The sequence below is a fragment of the Apteryx mantelli genome, chromosome 5 (assembly GCF_036417845.1).
Source record: "Apteryx mantelli isolate bAptMan1 chromosome 5, bAptMan1.hap1, whole genome shotgun sequence".
Lineage (NCBI taxonomy): Eukaryota > Metazoa > Chordata > Aves > Apterygiformes > Apterygidae > Apteryx > Apteryx mantelli.
Genome location: NC_089982.1, coordinates 75,426,711 through 75,444,281, shown reverse-complemented (window position 1 = coordinate 75,444,281; position 17,571 = coordinate 75,426,711). Strand labels below are relative to the sequence as shown.

The 17,571-nt window shown below is 39.9% G+C and overlaps 1 protein-coding gene across 5 annotated transcripts in view; it reads left to right on the top strand.

Moving 5' to 3' along the window:
• Nucleotides 1-17,571, top strand: part of ABLIM2 (actin binding LIM protein family member 2) — a 163,639-nt gene that overhangs the window by 89,782 nt on the left and 56,286 nt on the right. For all 5 annotated transcript variants that reach the window (XM_067297186.1, XM_067297184.1, XM_067297183.1 and 2 more), the window contains exons 7-9: nt 6,760-6,847; nt 10,067-10,125; nt 13,376-13,453. In XM_067297186.1, coding sequence (XP_067153287.1) covers nt 6,760-6,847; nt 10,067-10,125; nt 13,376-13,453 — 225 coding nt within the window. The remainder of the gene's footprint in view (nt 1-6,759; nt 6,848-10,066; nt 10,126-13,375; nt 13,454-17,571) is intronic.

Here is a 17,571-nt window from a genome sequence, read left to right as displayed (position 1 = left end):
TATTTAGCGCTCGTTAGACCACATCCAAACACCACATCCAGTTTTGGGCCCCAGCACAAGAAAGACATCCATAACTGCAGCAAGTTCAGCAGAGGGCCACCAAGATGGTTGGGGGCTGGAGCACATGTCCTGTGAGGAGAGGCTGAGGGAGCTGGACTTGTTCAGCCTGGAGAAGGGACAGCTTCAGGGGAACCGTTTCTGCAGCTTTCCCATACCTGCCAGGAGGTCATCGAGAACCTGGAAACAGGCTCCTTGCTGAGGTTCATGGTGGGAGAAAAAGAGACAACTATCATAAATTGAAACAGGGACAGTTCTAACTGGATAAAATGAAAAAAAAAAATCACTATGAGGATAATTAAGCATTGCAGCAGGCTGCCCAGAGAGGTTGTGCAGTCTCCATCCTTGGAGGTTTTCAAGACCCGACTAGACAAAGCCCTGAACAGCCTGGTCTGAGTTCAGTGTCAGCCTTGCTTTGAGTAACAGATTGGATTAGATGACCTCCTGTGGTCCTTTCCAACATGAATTATTCTATCATTCTGAGATACACTTGCCCACTCCCTGATTTTAAATGAAATAATGTTTCTACTATTAGCTGAATTATAAAGTGCACCTGGAGAAGTCTCAGTGCCCTATTGAAAAAAATACAGTCCACATGAATGGAAATTATTAAGGAAATGGAGACAAAGTCAAGAAAAGAGAATAATTTATTGTCCAATTAAAGTTTTAAACTTCTGCCCATCTCTGTAGTACCTGAGTATTGTCTCCCCCCCCCCCATACAAATAGCAACTCCTTAAACTTAAAGAGATAACAGCAGTCTTATGTCCTTCATAGAAGCTTTGGTCCTTCTTCATTTCAGGGTGAAAAGCAGCTTGATGCAAAGGCTTACTGAGTGTTGGTCATTTTGTGCTTTGTTCTGTTTCACTTTTACTGAAGAGGTGGTTGTCAGGTGATGACCCAACTCTCCTGAAAATTTGTTTCATATGAAAAACTTTTAGTTAAGAATGCTTTAAACCAGTCTTTCCCTGACTTTGCTTCTGGGTTGTGCAACTGCACTATGCCCTGGCAAAACAGCAGGTCGAGTACTTTGTAGGCTAACTTCCATTATCTTTATTCAGGATAGGAAGCAGACAGGACTTCATTTGGAGATTTCAAAGTATGAGGACAGCAGGATTTGGACTGACCTCGATAGATAAGATTCACTGGTATTAATACACTGTTACAGCAACCTGTGTTGTGTTTTGTCCATTAAAATATAAAATGTGCTTCGATGTGATGGAATCGTTGCACAAGTTTGGATTTTTTTCTCACTTCCATGAACTCTTTACTCCCAGCAGTAAAAGATGTCAGTTACCACTGTTCATTTTGTATTGATCCTGAGTTATATTTCTGTTAAAGGAAAAAGTTTACTGAAAACTCCTCATTCTCAGGAAAGCAAACAAATAGTTATGAAATTACAGAATCACAGAATCACTGAGGTAGGAAGGGACCTCTGGAGATCATCTAGTCCAACCTCCCTGCTCAAGCAGGGTCACCTAGAGCACATTGCACAGGATTGCATCCAGGTGCGTTTTGAATATCTCCAGAGAAGGAGATGCCACAACCTCTCTGGGCAACCTGTTCCAGTGCTCTGTCATCCCCCCATCCGTTGCCTCGCGTCCTGTCGCTGGGCACCACTGAAAAGAGTCTGGTCCCATCCTCTCGACACCCTCCCTTCAGATACTTGTACATGTTGATGAGATCCCCTCTCAGCCTTCTCCTCTCCAGGCTAAACAGGCCCAGCTCTCTCAGCCTTTCCTCATAAGAGAGATGCTCCAGTCCCCTAATCATCTTTGTAGCCCTTTGCTGCACTTGCTCCAGTAGTGCCACATCCCTCTTGTACTGGGGAGCCCAGAACTGGATGCAGTACTCCAGATGGGGCCTCACCAGGGCTGAGTAGAGGGGGAGAATCACCTCCCTCGACCTGCTGGCAACACTCTTCCTGATGCACCCCAGGAAGATATGCACTCGTGGGTGCATCCCATCGGGGCCCATGGACTTGTGGGTGTCAAGTTTGCTTAAATGATCTCTAACCCACTCCTCCTCCACCAAGGGAAAGTCCTCCTTCCTCCAGACTTTCTCTCTTGCCTCCAGGGTCTGGGGTTCCTGAGGGCTGGCCTGAGCAGTAAAGACTGAAGCAAAGAAGGCATTCAGGAACTCTGCCTTCTCTGCATCCTTCGTCACCAGGGCACCCACCCCACTCAGCAAAGGGCCCACATTTTCCCTACTCTTCCTCTTGCTACTGAGGTATTTGAAGAAGCCCTTCTTGTTGTCCTTGACATCTCTTGCCAGATTTAATTCCAAACGGGCCTTAGCCTTCCTCGTCGCATCCCTGCATACTCTGACAACGTTCCTATATTCTTCCCAAGTGGCCTGTCCCCCTTCCACTTTCTGTAGACTTCCTTCTTCTGCTTGAGTTTTGCCAGGAGCTCCTTGCTCATCCATGCAGGTCTCCTGCCTCCTTTGCTTGACTTCCTACTCATAGGGATGCACCGCTCTTGAGCCTGGAGGAAGTGATGTTTGAAGATTAACCAGCTCTCTTGAACGCCCCTTCCTTCTAGGGCCCTAACCCATGGGATTCCTCCAAGTAGGTCCCTGAAGAGGCCAAAGTTTGCTCTCCTGAACTCCAGGGTTGCGATCCTACTTGGTGCCCTGCTTCCTCCTCGCAGGATCCTGAACTCCACCATCTCATGGTCACTGCAGCCAAGGCAGCCCCCGACCTTCACATCTTCCACCAGTCCTTCTTTGTTTGTTAGTACGAGGTCCAGCAGCACACCTCTCCTTGTTGGCTCCTCCACCACCTGGGTCAAGAAGTTGTCACCAATGCTCTGCAGGAACCTCCAGGACTGTTTGTGCCTAGCTGTGTTGTCTTTCCAGCAGATATCAGGGTGGTTGAAGTCCCCCATGAGAACCAGGGCCTGGGATCGTGAGGCTACTTCCAGCTGTCTGTAGAAGGCCTCATCCACTTCCTCTTCCTGATCAGGTGGCCTGTAGTAAACACCCACCACAGTGTCACCCATGCTAGCGTGCCCTTTAATCCTTACCCATAAGCTCTCGACTAGCTCTTCATCCACCCCTAGGCACAGCTCAATACATTCCAGTTGCTCTCTCACATAAAGAGCAACTCCACCACCTCACTTTCCTGGCCTGTCTTTCCTAAAAAGCACATAGCCGTCCATGACAGCACTCCAGTCATGCGAGCTATCCCACCATGTCTCTGTTAATTATTTAACACATTAAATGATTGTGTTTGCTTTTTCTCTTCCTTTTACTAACCACTTTACTAAGTGGATAATGCAGTGAGATTTGATGTGCTTATAATCCACTGGTGACATTGTCATCAGAAATCTTGAGTCTTCTTCCCAGGGCTTTAGCTCATGCTTTGAGCTCTAGACCATGCTGGTTCAGTCCCTCTTGTTTCAATGCACCAGCAGTTGTCACTCATTAGCTGCAGTGAAAAGTGACATCAATTGCACTCCTAGCAACCGCATGACAGGCCAGACCATCAATGGTAATGGCTTCAGAATTATTAGATGTATCATCTTCTGTATATTCTACTGCTTTGTTGGTTATTTCAGCCACTGCCAGAGATTGAGCAGAGGTTTTCACTGAGCTGTTTACAATAATGTAATATCATGAGTGCTGACAGTAAATGCAGAACCCTGCTTTAAGTAGTTCAGGTTATTCCTCCCAGTACGAATTATTCTGTTTTGGCCAGCGTTGAGTGTTTATACTGTTCTGTGTTCTGTACAGGCTCTAGTAGTGCTCCCCTTACTCTCTTCAAACTGTGCATTAAGTGGTGTGATTAATGTTTGTCATGCCAGGTTCATTCTTTCTTCTATCTACTTCAACCCTGAATGTATGGGGAATGAGAAAAAAGGCAATTTATGTACACTGCTGCAGAGCTTCTTGTCCCTTTTTTAGTAAGTGTGGGTATACTTTCCTATGTGCTGTATTACAGATAGCAACACTGAAGTGCACCTCATGCTTAGAGCAGAAAGTGCTGCAGTTTTCAGTGGTTCTTGGCTCCTGTGGGAGACCGTTCTGCGCTTTGACCAGACCCAGAAAGTCCTGCCTGCTGCACAGAAGAGTGTTACCTCTGCAAGCAGTCCTTCGTAGCTAAAGGAATGAAGTGATTCAGAACGGTCTGTCTCAGAGTTTTAAGGTCCGTTTTGACTCAGTCTTGAAATTATACACCAAGACTTTGACTCAGCAATTATGGAAAGCTGGTACAGTCATTTGAAGGGAAATTAAAATGTTGGTAGTGTACTGTGTTACCAAGGACACTCTTTGCTGTTCAGATTTGAATAAAACATTAGTTGAAAATGTATCTTCAAATTGACCTTTGTAAGAATATTATCCTCACATCAAGATGCCTAGGCACAAAGTCCAGGTGCAGTCTTAAAGCAAATGTAGGCTATTGAGAGGGGTTCTTGCAGTCTGCTCCATGAAACAGTGAGAGATCTGTCAGGGATGGATGTTGCCTCTTCCGTGCTGTATGTGTGTTGATATTTTATTAAACAAGCAACACTGAGACAACAATCTGTCAAACTAAGCTTTCAAACTGTGCAAAGAAGAAGTAACCATATGGTTAGGAATTTGTTTGCTGCATTTAACTCCCTCACGTCAATATAACTAAGAAAAGAAAAAATAACAAGGCCATCATTACAGCTAAATTGAAAACATTAAATAGTTGCTGCCCAAAGCTTATAAAATTCCTGGGTTCTGCTGGAAACTGATTGTTCACCTCTGAGGTGAAGCCTCTGAAATAGTCTGAAGAGAGAGGAGAAATGGGTACAGATGAAAGCCACCTTAATGTGTACCCAGGTGAGGTTATGGTGCATATTCAGATTTAACACTACCAGGTCCCATGGTCCCAGGTCCCATGGTTTAAATATAATTCATGACTATCTAATCAAATTGTATAACCATATTAGAGAATAATATTAGTTAATTCCTGCATCAAGCCCATAACCTGAGATTCAACTGTCACCTCTCATTTAGAAAGACAGTGTGATCTGTTTTAAATACTTCAAGGGTTAAAGAATCTGCCATGTCTTGTCATCCCTGCTTCAGTTAGAAGGCTACAATATAAACTGAGAAAAGGGGGAAACAAAAAACACCATCAGCACTTAGAGTTATTTGAAAAATTAGAATATGTCCTATTTTAATTCAGAGGTAATCCTGAAAAATCTGTTGAAATTAGTGTGAGTGGTAGAGCAAAAGGATTGCTACACCTTTTTACTCTGATTTTTCTGTTCTAAGTATATCTAAGTTATAAAAAGAGATCTCTCTCTGTCATTTTACATCTAGTAATTAGATACTGGTTACTACACAGGTCAGTGAATTAAAATGATGTGGCAATACTTGATAATAATTTGTTAAAATTATACAATATCCTAACAGCCCTTTCAGCCTCCTCTGGGTAAACAGGTTGTTCTACATAAGTATGCTGATTTTTAACTCCAGCAGGACTTCTGCTGGGATCAGACAGCTTTAGGGATACTTGGTCTGCAGGTTTTTGTTCATAATGGATGTGGCGTTGACTTTAAGCCTAAAACCATAGGCCATTCTGTCTGGCACGGAAAAATGTGGGGTTGAAGATGAGGAAGGAGATGCCAAAATTCAGCTGTTCCATAGGTCTCTGGATGCTATTTTTGTCTGGTTCAAGCCAACACTGACTTGCGGTGCTGCTGTCCTTGCCAGTGGGAACCAGAGCTAACAAGTTTGCCCACAGTTAGCCACAGAATTGGATTTTGGCCAAGCTACTGAAAAGTTTGTTGCATGACTCCTGCATAAATCCCTTGCTGCAAGAATCTTGACTTTTTTTCCTTATATTAGTTTAAGGTCAAATTCACTTTTTCCATGTTGCACATTAATTTTCTGACATAAAAAAGTCCTTACTCCTTAATATCTGGTAGATTTCTCTTCTTGAAAAACACACTGAAGTCAATGGCAAAACACTTGAAATTAATAGGGATATAAGGTACCTAGAAATCTAAATTCATAAAAATTGATGATTTACTAACCTGTTTGAGCAAATTTAGAGCTTAGTCCTGTTCTCATTCCAATCTATGAAAAGGGTGCTATTAAATTACGAGCCAGAGCCATTGCTAAAGCTACTGGTTTGTTTTTATGAGGAAGTTAGTGCATAGTATCGATAATGTGAGATCTGAATTTACAGTGCTATAGCCACACCACACAGATACCTCCTGGAAGCCCTTTAGCACACATCACCTGCAAGACACTTCACTTTCAAAGTGGGGAAGATCATTCCTTGCACAAGATGGTTGGTTCTTGCTGTGCATTAAGAGTGTCTGTATAGCGAGATCCTGAGGAGCATGCAGTGAGTTGTGAATCCATGCTCAGGGTCATGACATCCCAACTTCCCTGTCCTAAGCTACCTTGCACTTGGTGCACATTATGATTGCTTACTGGCAAAACAGTGCTCACTATATGAAATAGTTTCTACTCTGTAAATTCACAGATTTACCTATTGCTCACTAACTTTTTTTTTGCGGGCAAGACCATAATTTCATTTTAAAAAGTGAAGTGTCTAAAATCAAAATAAGCATTGTGGTTTTAGTCAGTTATTGAACTAATTGGCATTAACTAATTTACTCTAATTAATCATATTCTAGAGAATGAAAGAAAATTTCTCATGCTAAATCTGCTAAATTGATCATTAAGCTTAATTATCTGTATTTTTTTTCCCCAAACAGGCAGGAGAAAAGCATTATCACCCAACTTGCGCACGATGTGTCAGGTGCAGTCAGATGTTTGCAGAAGGAGAAGAAATGTATCTTCAAGGTAAAAAAAACAAACAAGTTACGCTCAGCAGCATTGCCCTCTTGCCTGTGCCTGCTAGCATGGCTGAGCCATTCTGGACATATTTCATAACAAACAAACAAAGTGAAGGAATATGTAAGCTAAGGAAAAGCAAAACCAAAAAACTCCTTGATGCTTCTAATTCATTATTAATTCCCTCCCTGTTTAAATCCAATAGCAAGTATGAATCATGGGAAGAAAGAATCAATGGTAGAAGTTATTTCCTTCAGGTGGAAGTAGTTAACAGTGAAGATGATAAAATTTTCCATTTACTAAAAAATGTGTTTTTCTGCAGTGATAAATTGTCCAGATGAAAACTAACAGGTGTGGGATAGTAGGTTTCCTGTAGCAGCTGTTGCACCTCTGAGACTGATGCTGGACCCATTTCCCACTTGGGTGCCCAGAGGAAATCTGCAGCACCTTGCCTGAATTCCCCTCAGTCATCTCTAATGACTCTCATGGTAAAGAGGATGCCAGGAAGCTGAAGTCCTTACCAGACAGTCTGTCTATATGTTATGCAGCCATAATCTTGCACAGTAGAAATTAAGTATTTCTTGTCAGGGAATTTCAGTGGTTATAGAGAAAGATTCCCTGTGTAATTCATTCAAAGAGAAAAAACATTATTTAGTGCAGATATGAGCTAAAATATGTATTTCTTATGTAGCAAATTTTAGCTGTACTAAATTGATCAAAGAAAAAAGATGTATACACAGTTAAATATAGGGTCAGTCACCAGAGAAAATGAAGGCTTTTACTCCCCCTTTGACTGACGGTGTGTTTTCAAAGCAAGACAGTAAAGAGAGACTCAGTAGGAGTCTCTCTGCAAGGTTGGTGTATTATCCTAAAATCAGATGTTTGCCCAGATCTGTATTATAACTTTTGCAATTGTCCACAGTTTTCTAAAATAGTGCGTTGAATTCATTCTTTAAGCAGAGAGAGTTAGGCTTTATTTAAAACACAACGGTGGTCTCAGTAAGATCTAATTATAATTTAGTGTATTATTTAAAATGACAATTTTATTGTCAGTTTGGTTTACAACAAGAACTATCTCATTAAAGGACATAATGATCCTTGTCTCCACTCATGGATTCTCCCTCAGGAGCCAGAAAATGCTGTGGTTCTTCTAATTGCCAAGTAGTGTAGCAGTACTGAAATCCCACAGAAAATCAGTGCTTTAAAAAAAGATATTGAACTACAAATTTGTTTCTAGATTTTTAAACCTCCAAAACTGGGTTGCAGTGAATCTTCTGTTAAGTTCAATTCATTATAAAGATGGATATTTGTTGGGTTTTGTGCTGATTTTTAGTTCAAATAGTCATAAAGTATGCTCAGATCCTGTTAATTTTGGATCCATGTATTCGCTTTACTTTCTGCTGCAGGGATACACTCATACCAACTTACTATCGTGCATTTTTTGTCTTCACATGAAGAGCAGCTGCCATCAGAAACCAGTGTTATCTTCTTGAAAGATCTGTGGTTAGGTGTTTGGACTGCCCGACCAGACATTTTAGACAATTAAAAATGTCAAATTTCAGGGTTTTATAACTTGTTCTTCTTCCACTTCTTAGTAAGCTAGTGCATAGTACCTTTACGTGTTGCATGTTCATTACTAGAAAACAAGTCTTCAGTGGTTGTACAACAGGTGACAATTGGGTGCAATGACACTTTTTCTTCTGTATGAAAAAGTTTTCCAGACAGTTCTGCATGACCACATATAGAAGTAGTCATTCAAAAAAGCCAACTAAATACTGTTTAAAACCGGTGGGAAGCTTTACATCAGCTTATGTGGCAGTTGGTTCAAATGGGAGAGCTCAGACCCACTCACAATCTGAACATGAATTAGCATTGAATTTAAAGGTGCCGTAAAGCCATTTTTTGCTAGTTTAGTCCCCTAAAAAATTCAGTGACTTAGTAGATGTAATTTGTCCAGTCTGTACTTACAGATTATCTTTTACTGCGTGGGTCTGGGTTCATCTCAGTTATTTTTGTGAAATAAAATCTAATGATCTCCATCTGTCTTCTGGTAAATAGACTTTCTGTTTCTATCTCCTTTCCAAAATCCACTGGTGAAGAAAACTATCAAACTGCTGTGAAAACAAAGCATTTCCTATAAATCTTCTTGGTGCTCTCCACCCAGTGAAAACATTAAATATTCATAACACAAAAGTTCTCAGCTTCCCATTTAGTCATGCAGAAGTTGCTCTGCACTGAAATTGTTCAACTATGTGGAGAAATGCTTGAGCTCATGTCTTATCCCAGATCAGACTGGGATAAACATAAAGGTTTCTCTTACTGTTAAAATGAACAGATAAGTCTCATTTTTCATAGTTACGCACATTCCACTTCCGTCTGAGTATTGAACATTTGTATTCAACTTCTAAAGGATTTTTTTCTTTGTGACTGGTACAAAACTATTAAGTTTCTTTCTCACACTTACATTTACTTATATCTCTGGAGTTGAAATCACATTTACTGTACCATAAGCATCTATTCAGTACGTATTTGCAGCATAGACTTGGTTCATTCTATACGTATTTCCTGTTTTCTCTAGGGTATGTCTTTTCTTGAAATAATGCAGTTCTTAAATATTTAATTTGCATTGGACAAGCAGGTGGATAGTACAAGACTGGTACAGTGAATGATTCAGAAAAAAGATTGGATTTTCAGCTAGCGTTAAATGACTTAACTGTCTTCCATTCCATCACAGTGTGCTAGCTAGGATGACCTGGTCCAAAGCATTACAAGAATACGGAGAATAAGAGCATGGGAAATTCTGACTAGATATAAGGAAGAAAAACTTTACCAGAAGGGTGCTCAAACACCAAAGCAGGTTGCCCAGAGAGGTTGTGGGATCTCCATCCTTGGGGATACTTGGTACTACCAGGACGTGGTCACCTGCTCTGATGGGACCTGCTCTGAGCAGGGCATTGGAGTTAAGGACCTCCAGAGGTCACTTTTAATGTTTCCCAGGACTTAGGTTTTGAGGTTTATTTCACATACTGAAGTCCATGTAGCTTTCTGACATGCACCTAGCCCTTAAAATATGTGGGACCAGGCTTACTGATGTTGAGAAACTGTCATTTTTAACTTGGAAAGTATCCATGAAATCCTGACTCCAGTGAAATCAGTCAGTGTGCTGCATCCTATAAAAGCCAATTATTAGGGAACTGAATTAACCAGAACTCTGAATTTAATTTTCAGGTACATCCATCTGGCATCCAGTTTGTAGACAGGCTGCCAAGGCTGAAGAAAAAAACAAGGTAAAAATACCTTATTTTTATCCAGTTTTTTTCCATTGTCTTATTATTCTCTATCCCTTTTTTGGGGGGGGGGGCTGTGGAGAAAGGATTTGAAATTTTTTCCCTGCCATCATTTTAAATTTAAAATGACAGAAATCTAGTAGGTTAATGGAACACTTTATGTTCCGCGTTTTACTTAGTGATTAAAGCTATGACTTAAGGAGCATCCTGGTCTAAGAGTTATATGAATAAGCTGTCACAGAGGAAAAAAAGTTAATTTTTAACTTCTGCTTGATTATGACGTGATCAGTGCACGACCTCTTCTCCTTTTATGTGGCCCTGCTCTTGAAAGATCAGAGGACTTTCACTTTATTTGTTTTTTACTGAAGTCTCTCCTTAGACTGTCTTTTTTATTATTTGTTTTTAAAATGTTGGCAAGCCATCCCCACCTTAATTTAATCTCTGACTTTAAGTACATCCTTAAATTGGATGATTTGTGCGTCTGTCTGCGTGCAAGGGGAGAGGAAGGAGTTCTGGCAACTTTAATGATTACAGGGTTAGTGGATGAATAAGCTGCCCCTAGGAAATGAAGAATTAATCTGTCGCTGGGGAATTGATCTCTCTGAAGTGGTGGGACTGAGATACAACTATCTCATTTAATGCAGAGGCCAAGCGTGAGGCTTTTCAGTTCTGCTCTTTTCTGATGCTCCAAGTGGTATCCTTGTTTGAAGAAGCTTTGGTTTGATTTATCAAGGGTTGTACTCAGGTCCCACGGGACAAGTCAGAACAGCAGGCCGCAGCTATAAAAAGAGTGTTTACAAATCTGGCGTGATAGCAAGTGCAACTTTGACTAAATTGCAGTGTTGAAAAAAAAACCTTTTTTTAGGCTTTACCCTGGAGGACGTTGGCTATATTTTTTGTACCCATGTGCTTGGGAAGTGATTGTTCTGATATGCGTTATGGCAAGCTCTGAATATCAAGTAAGCGGTGTTTCAGTATAAAAAAGAATAAGTGTATTTAAAATTGTCAAAATACTTTGGTTTAATAAGTGCTGTTGATTCAGTCTAATAATATTATGCAGCATTTCAGGCTTCCTGAGGATTTTACTCTGGCTGAGTAACTGAAATTGCAAGGCTAAAACCCCATGTATTTTACTGAAAATGTAGTAATTTTTTTTTTCCTCCTTCAAAGAAGGACGGTGGAAACTGTTGTGCTGCGTTCATACTGACTGCCTTTTCCCCACAAAGGCGCAGAAAGCGTCTGTGGAAAATGTTGTTTAAAGGCTGACTCATTTATGACAAATCTCTCCCGAGCCACTGGGAGCCTGCCCCTTCCAAGCAGAGAGGAAGACAGCTGTATCTGAAAGTCAGGGGCAGCTTTGCCTGAGTAACAAAACCAGAATGGAGCTCAAAGCATTTTTCCAAGTCTAGCTCTTTTTTAATTTTCTTTGGGGTTTTCCTCTCTTCTTTTTTTTGGTCTTTACTCTCATTAGTGAAAGAAATGAGAAGGATGCTGCTTTAAAGAGGGTAGTAGCAGACTTTTCAATGTATCTAGTAAAATTGAAAATCGGATGTACTGACTGAGCAATTTGCTGGTCAATCTTTTGCAGAGTATTGGTTCCAAAAGTTTTATATCTCTCTATATAGATAAATGCACAGTGTGTGATTGAAATAGATGTTAAAGGCAGAAGGAATAAGTGGCAGCACAGTCCAAAACTTTGGAGCTGGAGTGGAAGGGGAAAAAGTTGTGATAAGACAGTGACTGTAGGGGGAAAAAAAAGCTAAAGAAAATTGGGCTATTCCCTTATATTGGATACTTGTCCCACAGAAGTCCACAGGACTATTTGCATTAATGAAGGTTGGTGAAAGGATTGTTGTGATCACTGAGTTTGATCCTTCTGCTAACACAGTACAGTATTGTGATGAAGAATAATTATTTTTTTCTCTGACTTTCAGAATTTTTACTTTCAGCCATTCTTCCTTGCTGTTTCTAAATTAGCGTTTTCCATTCCCTGTGAAAACATTTAACAAGTACAATTAACATAATAACTGTCTCTGTAAATACTAAAATATAAAGCTACCATTCAGTCTCTGTTTGGTAAAGGATTCCCATGTTAAACATTCATTTTAAAGTTCTTCATCAATAGGTGATGAAATATGGGTCTTTTTTCAGATTATGTTAATGCCCTCATACAGACACCTCTGAGATGAGCTATATTCACATATTGCTTCTAATAGCTAGCAAGTATTTCAAGACTGAAGTAGTAGGCAAGATGCTACCTTGAGCTGACAGCTTGGTAATGCTAAAATCCTTTTAAGGATTTGAACAATTGTAGCCTCCCAGTGAGAAGTGCCTGCCTTTAGTGAGACAGTAAATGACTTCTGTGACTGTGAACGCATAGCAAAATATGTGCTTGTTTGCAGCCAAGGACAGATTTTTCCATAGATGGAAAAGAATATTTTATGATGAGCTAGCATATCTGAATAAAAGAGAGTATAAAAAAAGTGATTTCAAAGTAAAATTTCTTTAAACTTCAATTACAAATGTCAGGTCTGTTCACATGTGGTTAATACCATTGTGTCTTGCAGCCCTTTTTTGCTATTTAAAAGTAATTATGTTTTTCACCATAAAGGAACCTACCAAAAGAAAGCAATAAAATTCTGTCACTCTGAATGCCAGAATGATTGAAAACAGAGCAAAAACAGCTGAGCATTAAAATTAATCAAGTACTCTTACAATGAGAGAGGGAAAAGCTAACCTCCTTGGTATCTATATGATTTATTGAGGATGTTCTGCATGCTGTTTGCTAAGAGTGAGTGACACAGTGCCATGAGACATCCCAGAAGCAGAATAGATAGGTTTGACATCATAACCACAGAGTAAACATGTTGCCACCATACCATCCTGTGACCCCAGATTCAGAGCTGCTGTAACCTAAACTGTCACTACTAATCCCCAAGGCTGTGCTGTTAGCGCAGCCCGTTTCACTCTGCAGGGAGGGGAAAAGAAAGTAATGCATAAAATCTTTTTTCCATTTACAAAATGTGAATTTTATTGACTACAGTCTTTGATATGTATTTATGTTTTGAGCTTGCTGTAATATGCCAGTTTTGAGTGGTAAACATTACATTAAATGAAACGTCTTGTATAATATTTTTGATGCAACAGATACATTTTATTTTTTTCTCTTTTCTTTCTCTTTTCCTCTTTTTTCTCATTTCTTTTTCTATTCTTTCGCATTTTTTTTTCTGTTTCTCTTCTCCTGCTGTAGGAAACTAGGACTTCCTCTGAGAGTATTATTTCTGTACCTGCTTCAAGTACATCGGGTTCCCCAAGCCGTGTGATCTATGTAAGTATTCCACTGTGAAATTCATTCTCTGAGATGGGGAAAAAACTCATGCTTCCTCCTACAGTTCAGCATGTTATATGGAAATTTAGCATCTCCAAACCATTGTAGTTGATGGTTCCTCTAAAATGGAATCTTGCATTTTAAATGTTTGAATACTGCTTTGAACATAATAAGACATTGGCAGTTTCTCCTGATTTTTTGTAGTCTAGCACTTACCACTTACCACTATAGCTGGTTTACACCAAAGCATACAGAATACTACAATGTTTTCTAAAAAGAAAAGTTTAAGTAAACAGTGCAGCCCACAGGTAGATTACAGGCTTAGATTTGAACGCTCCTTGTCTAAATCTAGCCCCTGAGTCTGCATTTGGTTGCTTATGAAAACACTCATGTCTGTAATTACAGGATTCAGGCCTGGACAAATTTCAGCCCCTAACTTCAGAGGACCCTTGTTTCTGGTCTAAGAAATGCTAGCTCTGGGAAGGTCAGAGAGAGACTTTTAAATAACTGAACAAATATGATAAAAACTGTTGTTTAATATATTTTCAATACCAGGTATATCTCACTTAGAGTACTTGCTGTAGATAATGCTCATGGGTAAATTCTTAAGGTCATAACCTGAATAGGTAAAAAATATCCACAGATATGACATGCTCCATGCAAATGTCTCTTTGAGTGCTTCAGTATTGCCATGACTATTCTCTTTGTCCTATCCGGTATCCCTCAGGAAGGCAAGTCGTTCTCGTCAAACAGTACCATACGCAGAGAAAACTGCTGGAGGGGTTGTTATACTAAGATTAAGGGCTTTTATTTACTACACTGAGACAAGCAGAACAGTGCCTTGGAGTCAAATTTGTCTTTTTTCTCTTCAAATAAAATTTCTTTTAAACTCAATATACTCTTTGTCTGAGTAAGCCTGAGCTAGAACTGTAGGAACTGCCCCTTAAATAAATGCTCGTCAGTATTTCTAGGTACTCCTTCCAGTAAAAGTCCATGCTGGTGGGTGGCAGGGGCATATGCCCAGTAAAAAAAGGTCATTGCCACAACTACTATGAAGACAAGTCATTGCGCTAACAGACTATTATCATGTAAGCATTTTCTTTGGCCGGATGGTCTCTATTTCTCCAGCCACGTGCCATTTTAATGTTTTTATAAGCATGAGCATTCTTCTAAGATTTATGTGGCATTTATCTAATCGTTCTGTTTTTCTTGATGTTTGTGATTACTTCTTTAAATATGCTTCACAGGCTGCTTACAGTCAAGGACAAAACTCCATTTTCTTTTTCTGTTTTTTCAAAGGATATCATTAAATCAGCACACAATTCTAATGTTTGTTATTGTAATATACTTCTTTAGAGGCAGCTGGGACTGTGAAAGAATAAAGTTCTCTAGCAAATATGAGTCAATTAGGAAAAAAGATTCCCCAGAGGCGTGTGAGTTCTTGCTATATCTGTCTCTTCTATGACTGCTTAATTGTCAGTAAGCTGTGAGATTGATTAAATCCCATTTTAACTTTCAGGAAGGGGAAAGGAAAGAGAATTAAAAACATGTTATTAGACTTTTGTATTATGAACATGATTCTTCGGCTATCTTTTTCATCTGTCTTTGATTATAGGAGTGTTAGACATATAGACGTGTTCCAGATTCAGCTCAGGTGCACTTTCATGATTGGTGTAGCTGAATCTAAATTCATGCTGTCACTGAAAGAAAGGTCCTGCCCACATGTGGTCCTGTCCCTCCCAGCCATGTGTTCTTGCCTTCTCTTAGGTGCTAGTGCTAGTGGGTACACAGGAGTATGATCAGTCAGATTTGAGACCAGATTCAGCTAGAAAATAACCCAGGAGAAAACCTCCAACGAACCAGAGAGGCAAAAAAAGATCCAGCTGTCCAACTGGCTTTAATGTCAATGTAATACTAGAGGTGGGAACAGCGGAGAGGGAAGGTGCACACAGGACAGCCATTTCAGCAGTAGCATGGATTTGGATTATTAAACCAGCAGTGAAACTGTACCTTAACAGCTGGGGAGCTCTTTAAAGTGTCATATTGGACAAAACAATATAGAGAAAACAACTAAAGTGCAGGAACCATGAATTCGTGGTACTCGTACTTTCAAAGGTGTCAAATCAGAGCAGGACAAATGTTGGGAACAACGTGGTGGTCTCACAGGCGGCATGTTTCTGGGTTGTGCTTTAGTGCTCAGCTAGGGAAAGCTGAAGAAAGCATGTTTTGACTCAGCCTGTATGTGGTTCACACAGTCCGTTTACTAAAGCCATACCTCTCTCTTTCTCCTTCTGCTGATATCAGACTTTGGTGTCTTCTTGCACTGGAAGGGGGCTCAAGCCAATGCCCTTTGAAGTTAATGGGCATCTTTTCATTAGCTGCAGTTCTGGCTGGATTGTATCCAGCCTGGAATTCACTGCAGTGCAGACACCCCCTCAGAGGCCCTAAATACCACTTAAAAAACAGTTAATTCCTACATTATGCTATTAAATGGGGCTTAAATAAAAGTCTTTCTTTATACTTAGCCAAATTTTACCAAGAGAGAATTAGGAGCTCTCTACAGAGATGTATCTAACTGGAAAGTTTAGTTTAGGTCACATAGCTGTGTTGTATATCCTCATACTAGGAATAGAAATCACAATATACTGTTGTACAGGATCATATTTGCAATTATACAATTGTAACATCACATATTCCAAATGAAACAGATATTCTAAACTTAGAGCATGATTTTAACAGAACCCAAACACTGGATTATTGACAAAATGATTTTAAGCCTCTTTGCTGTAATTGGAGTCTTCTCCAGAGTATTTAAATACCACTCATCTATTTGAAAGTAGGTAAAACAAATAAAATGAAAAATAATGTAGGCTGAATGGAGTGTTTAGAAATGAAGGTGTATTTTTCATCCAATTTTGCCTATGTTTGGATGTTTAAACTGAAAGGAATTATATAAATCGATAACTTTTGCCGCTAGCAGTTCTGAAGTCTGTGGTTGAAGAATTCCATGTAGCTGGAGAGACAGGGGCTAAAATGACTAATTCACACTTGCATATAGAAGTTCAACCCTGAGCTTCTTTGGGTTCACTAACATAATTTCCACAATCTTAGTTACCTTAAAAAATGATCACAGCCTCCTTGGCGAAGGCTACAACACTGTCCAAAGTCCCAACAGACAGACTCTCCTGATCTTTGAATGGCCTGTCCCTGTGTCAGAGGCGGCAACTGGCTGCTCAAAAGGCATTTGTGGCTGCCTGCCACAGCGCCTATGCTGGGAAGGAGCTATTTCCACTAGGGAGCTATTTCATTGCTCTTTAGCTAAAGTAGCTGCAAGGAAGGTGAGATTTTTAGATCGCTGTGTCATCTTAAAGAATCAGATATTTGATTAAAACACATTTTTTCATTAGTTTTTTAGGTGAGAATGTGTGATGGTTATGGCAGCTTTGTTCCCACTTCAGTGATTAGGAGGAATCTTCCTCCTTCCCATGTTGCTAATTGGCATTACTTTTACACAAATTCATACACTGTTTTAGAAAAAGGGATAAATGAAAAGTTCTGCTGTGTATTTCACTAGGTCAGAACACTTCCCTGGAAAGTCTGTTGAGCTTTACTTATCTCATATTATGAAAAAATATAAGCACTGCACAAATATTGCTTTACTCCTGGATACTTTCTTTTTTGCACGTGGAGAACATTACAGTTTTACAGCAGAAAATACTGACACTCTCAGAGAATGGTGAGATTCACTACTCTCTATTCACTGTTTTGCTGCCAAGAAAGAACTTAGTATTCTGCAAAGCTTGAACTGGGAATAAGACAATTCTGCTGCCTGTTTCTCCCCGTTAACTCGGCATGATATCTACAAGGCCAGTAATGCTGGATACATTTTTAGTGCACATTATCATTATCCTAACTGTGAAAACGTGTGGTTTGAGAGTTGGTCTTTCGGAATAAGGGCAGCAAGAAGAACAGGGAGGGAAACAACTGTGCGGGAGAGCACTCTTCCCTCTGTTGGCTGTGTGACTCTCATGAAAGGATCTGTGATCTTCTGAACTAATGCACCACGGTACAAATCCATCATCTGCTGGTTTTATGACCAGCAATTAAGGGCTACTTAG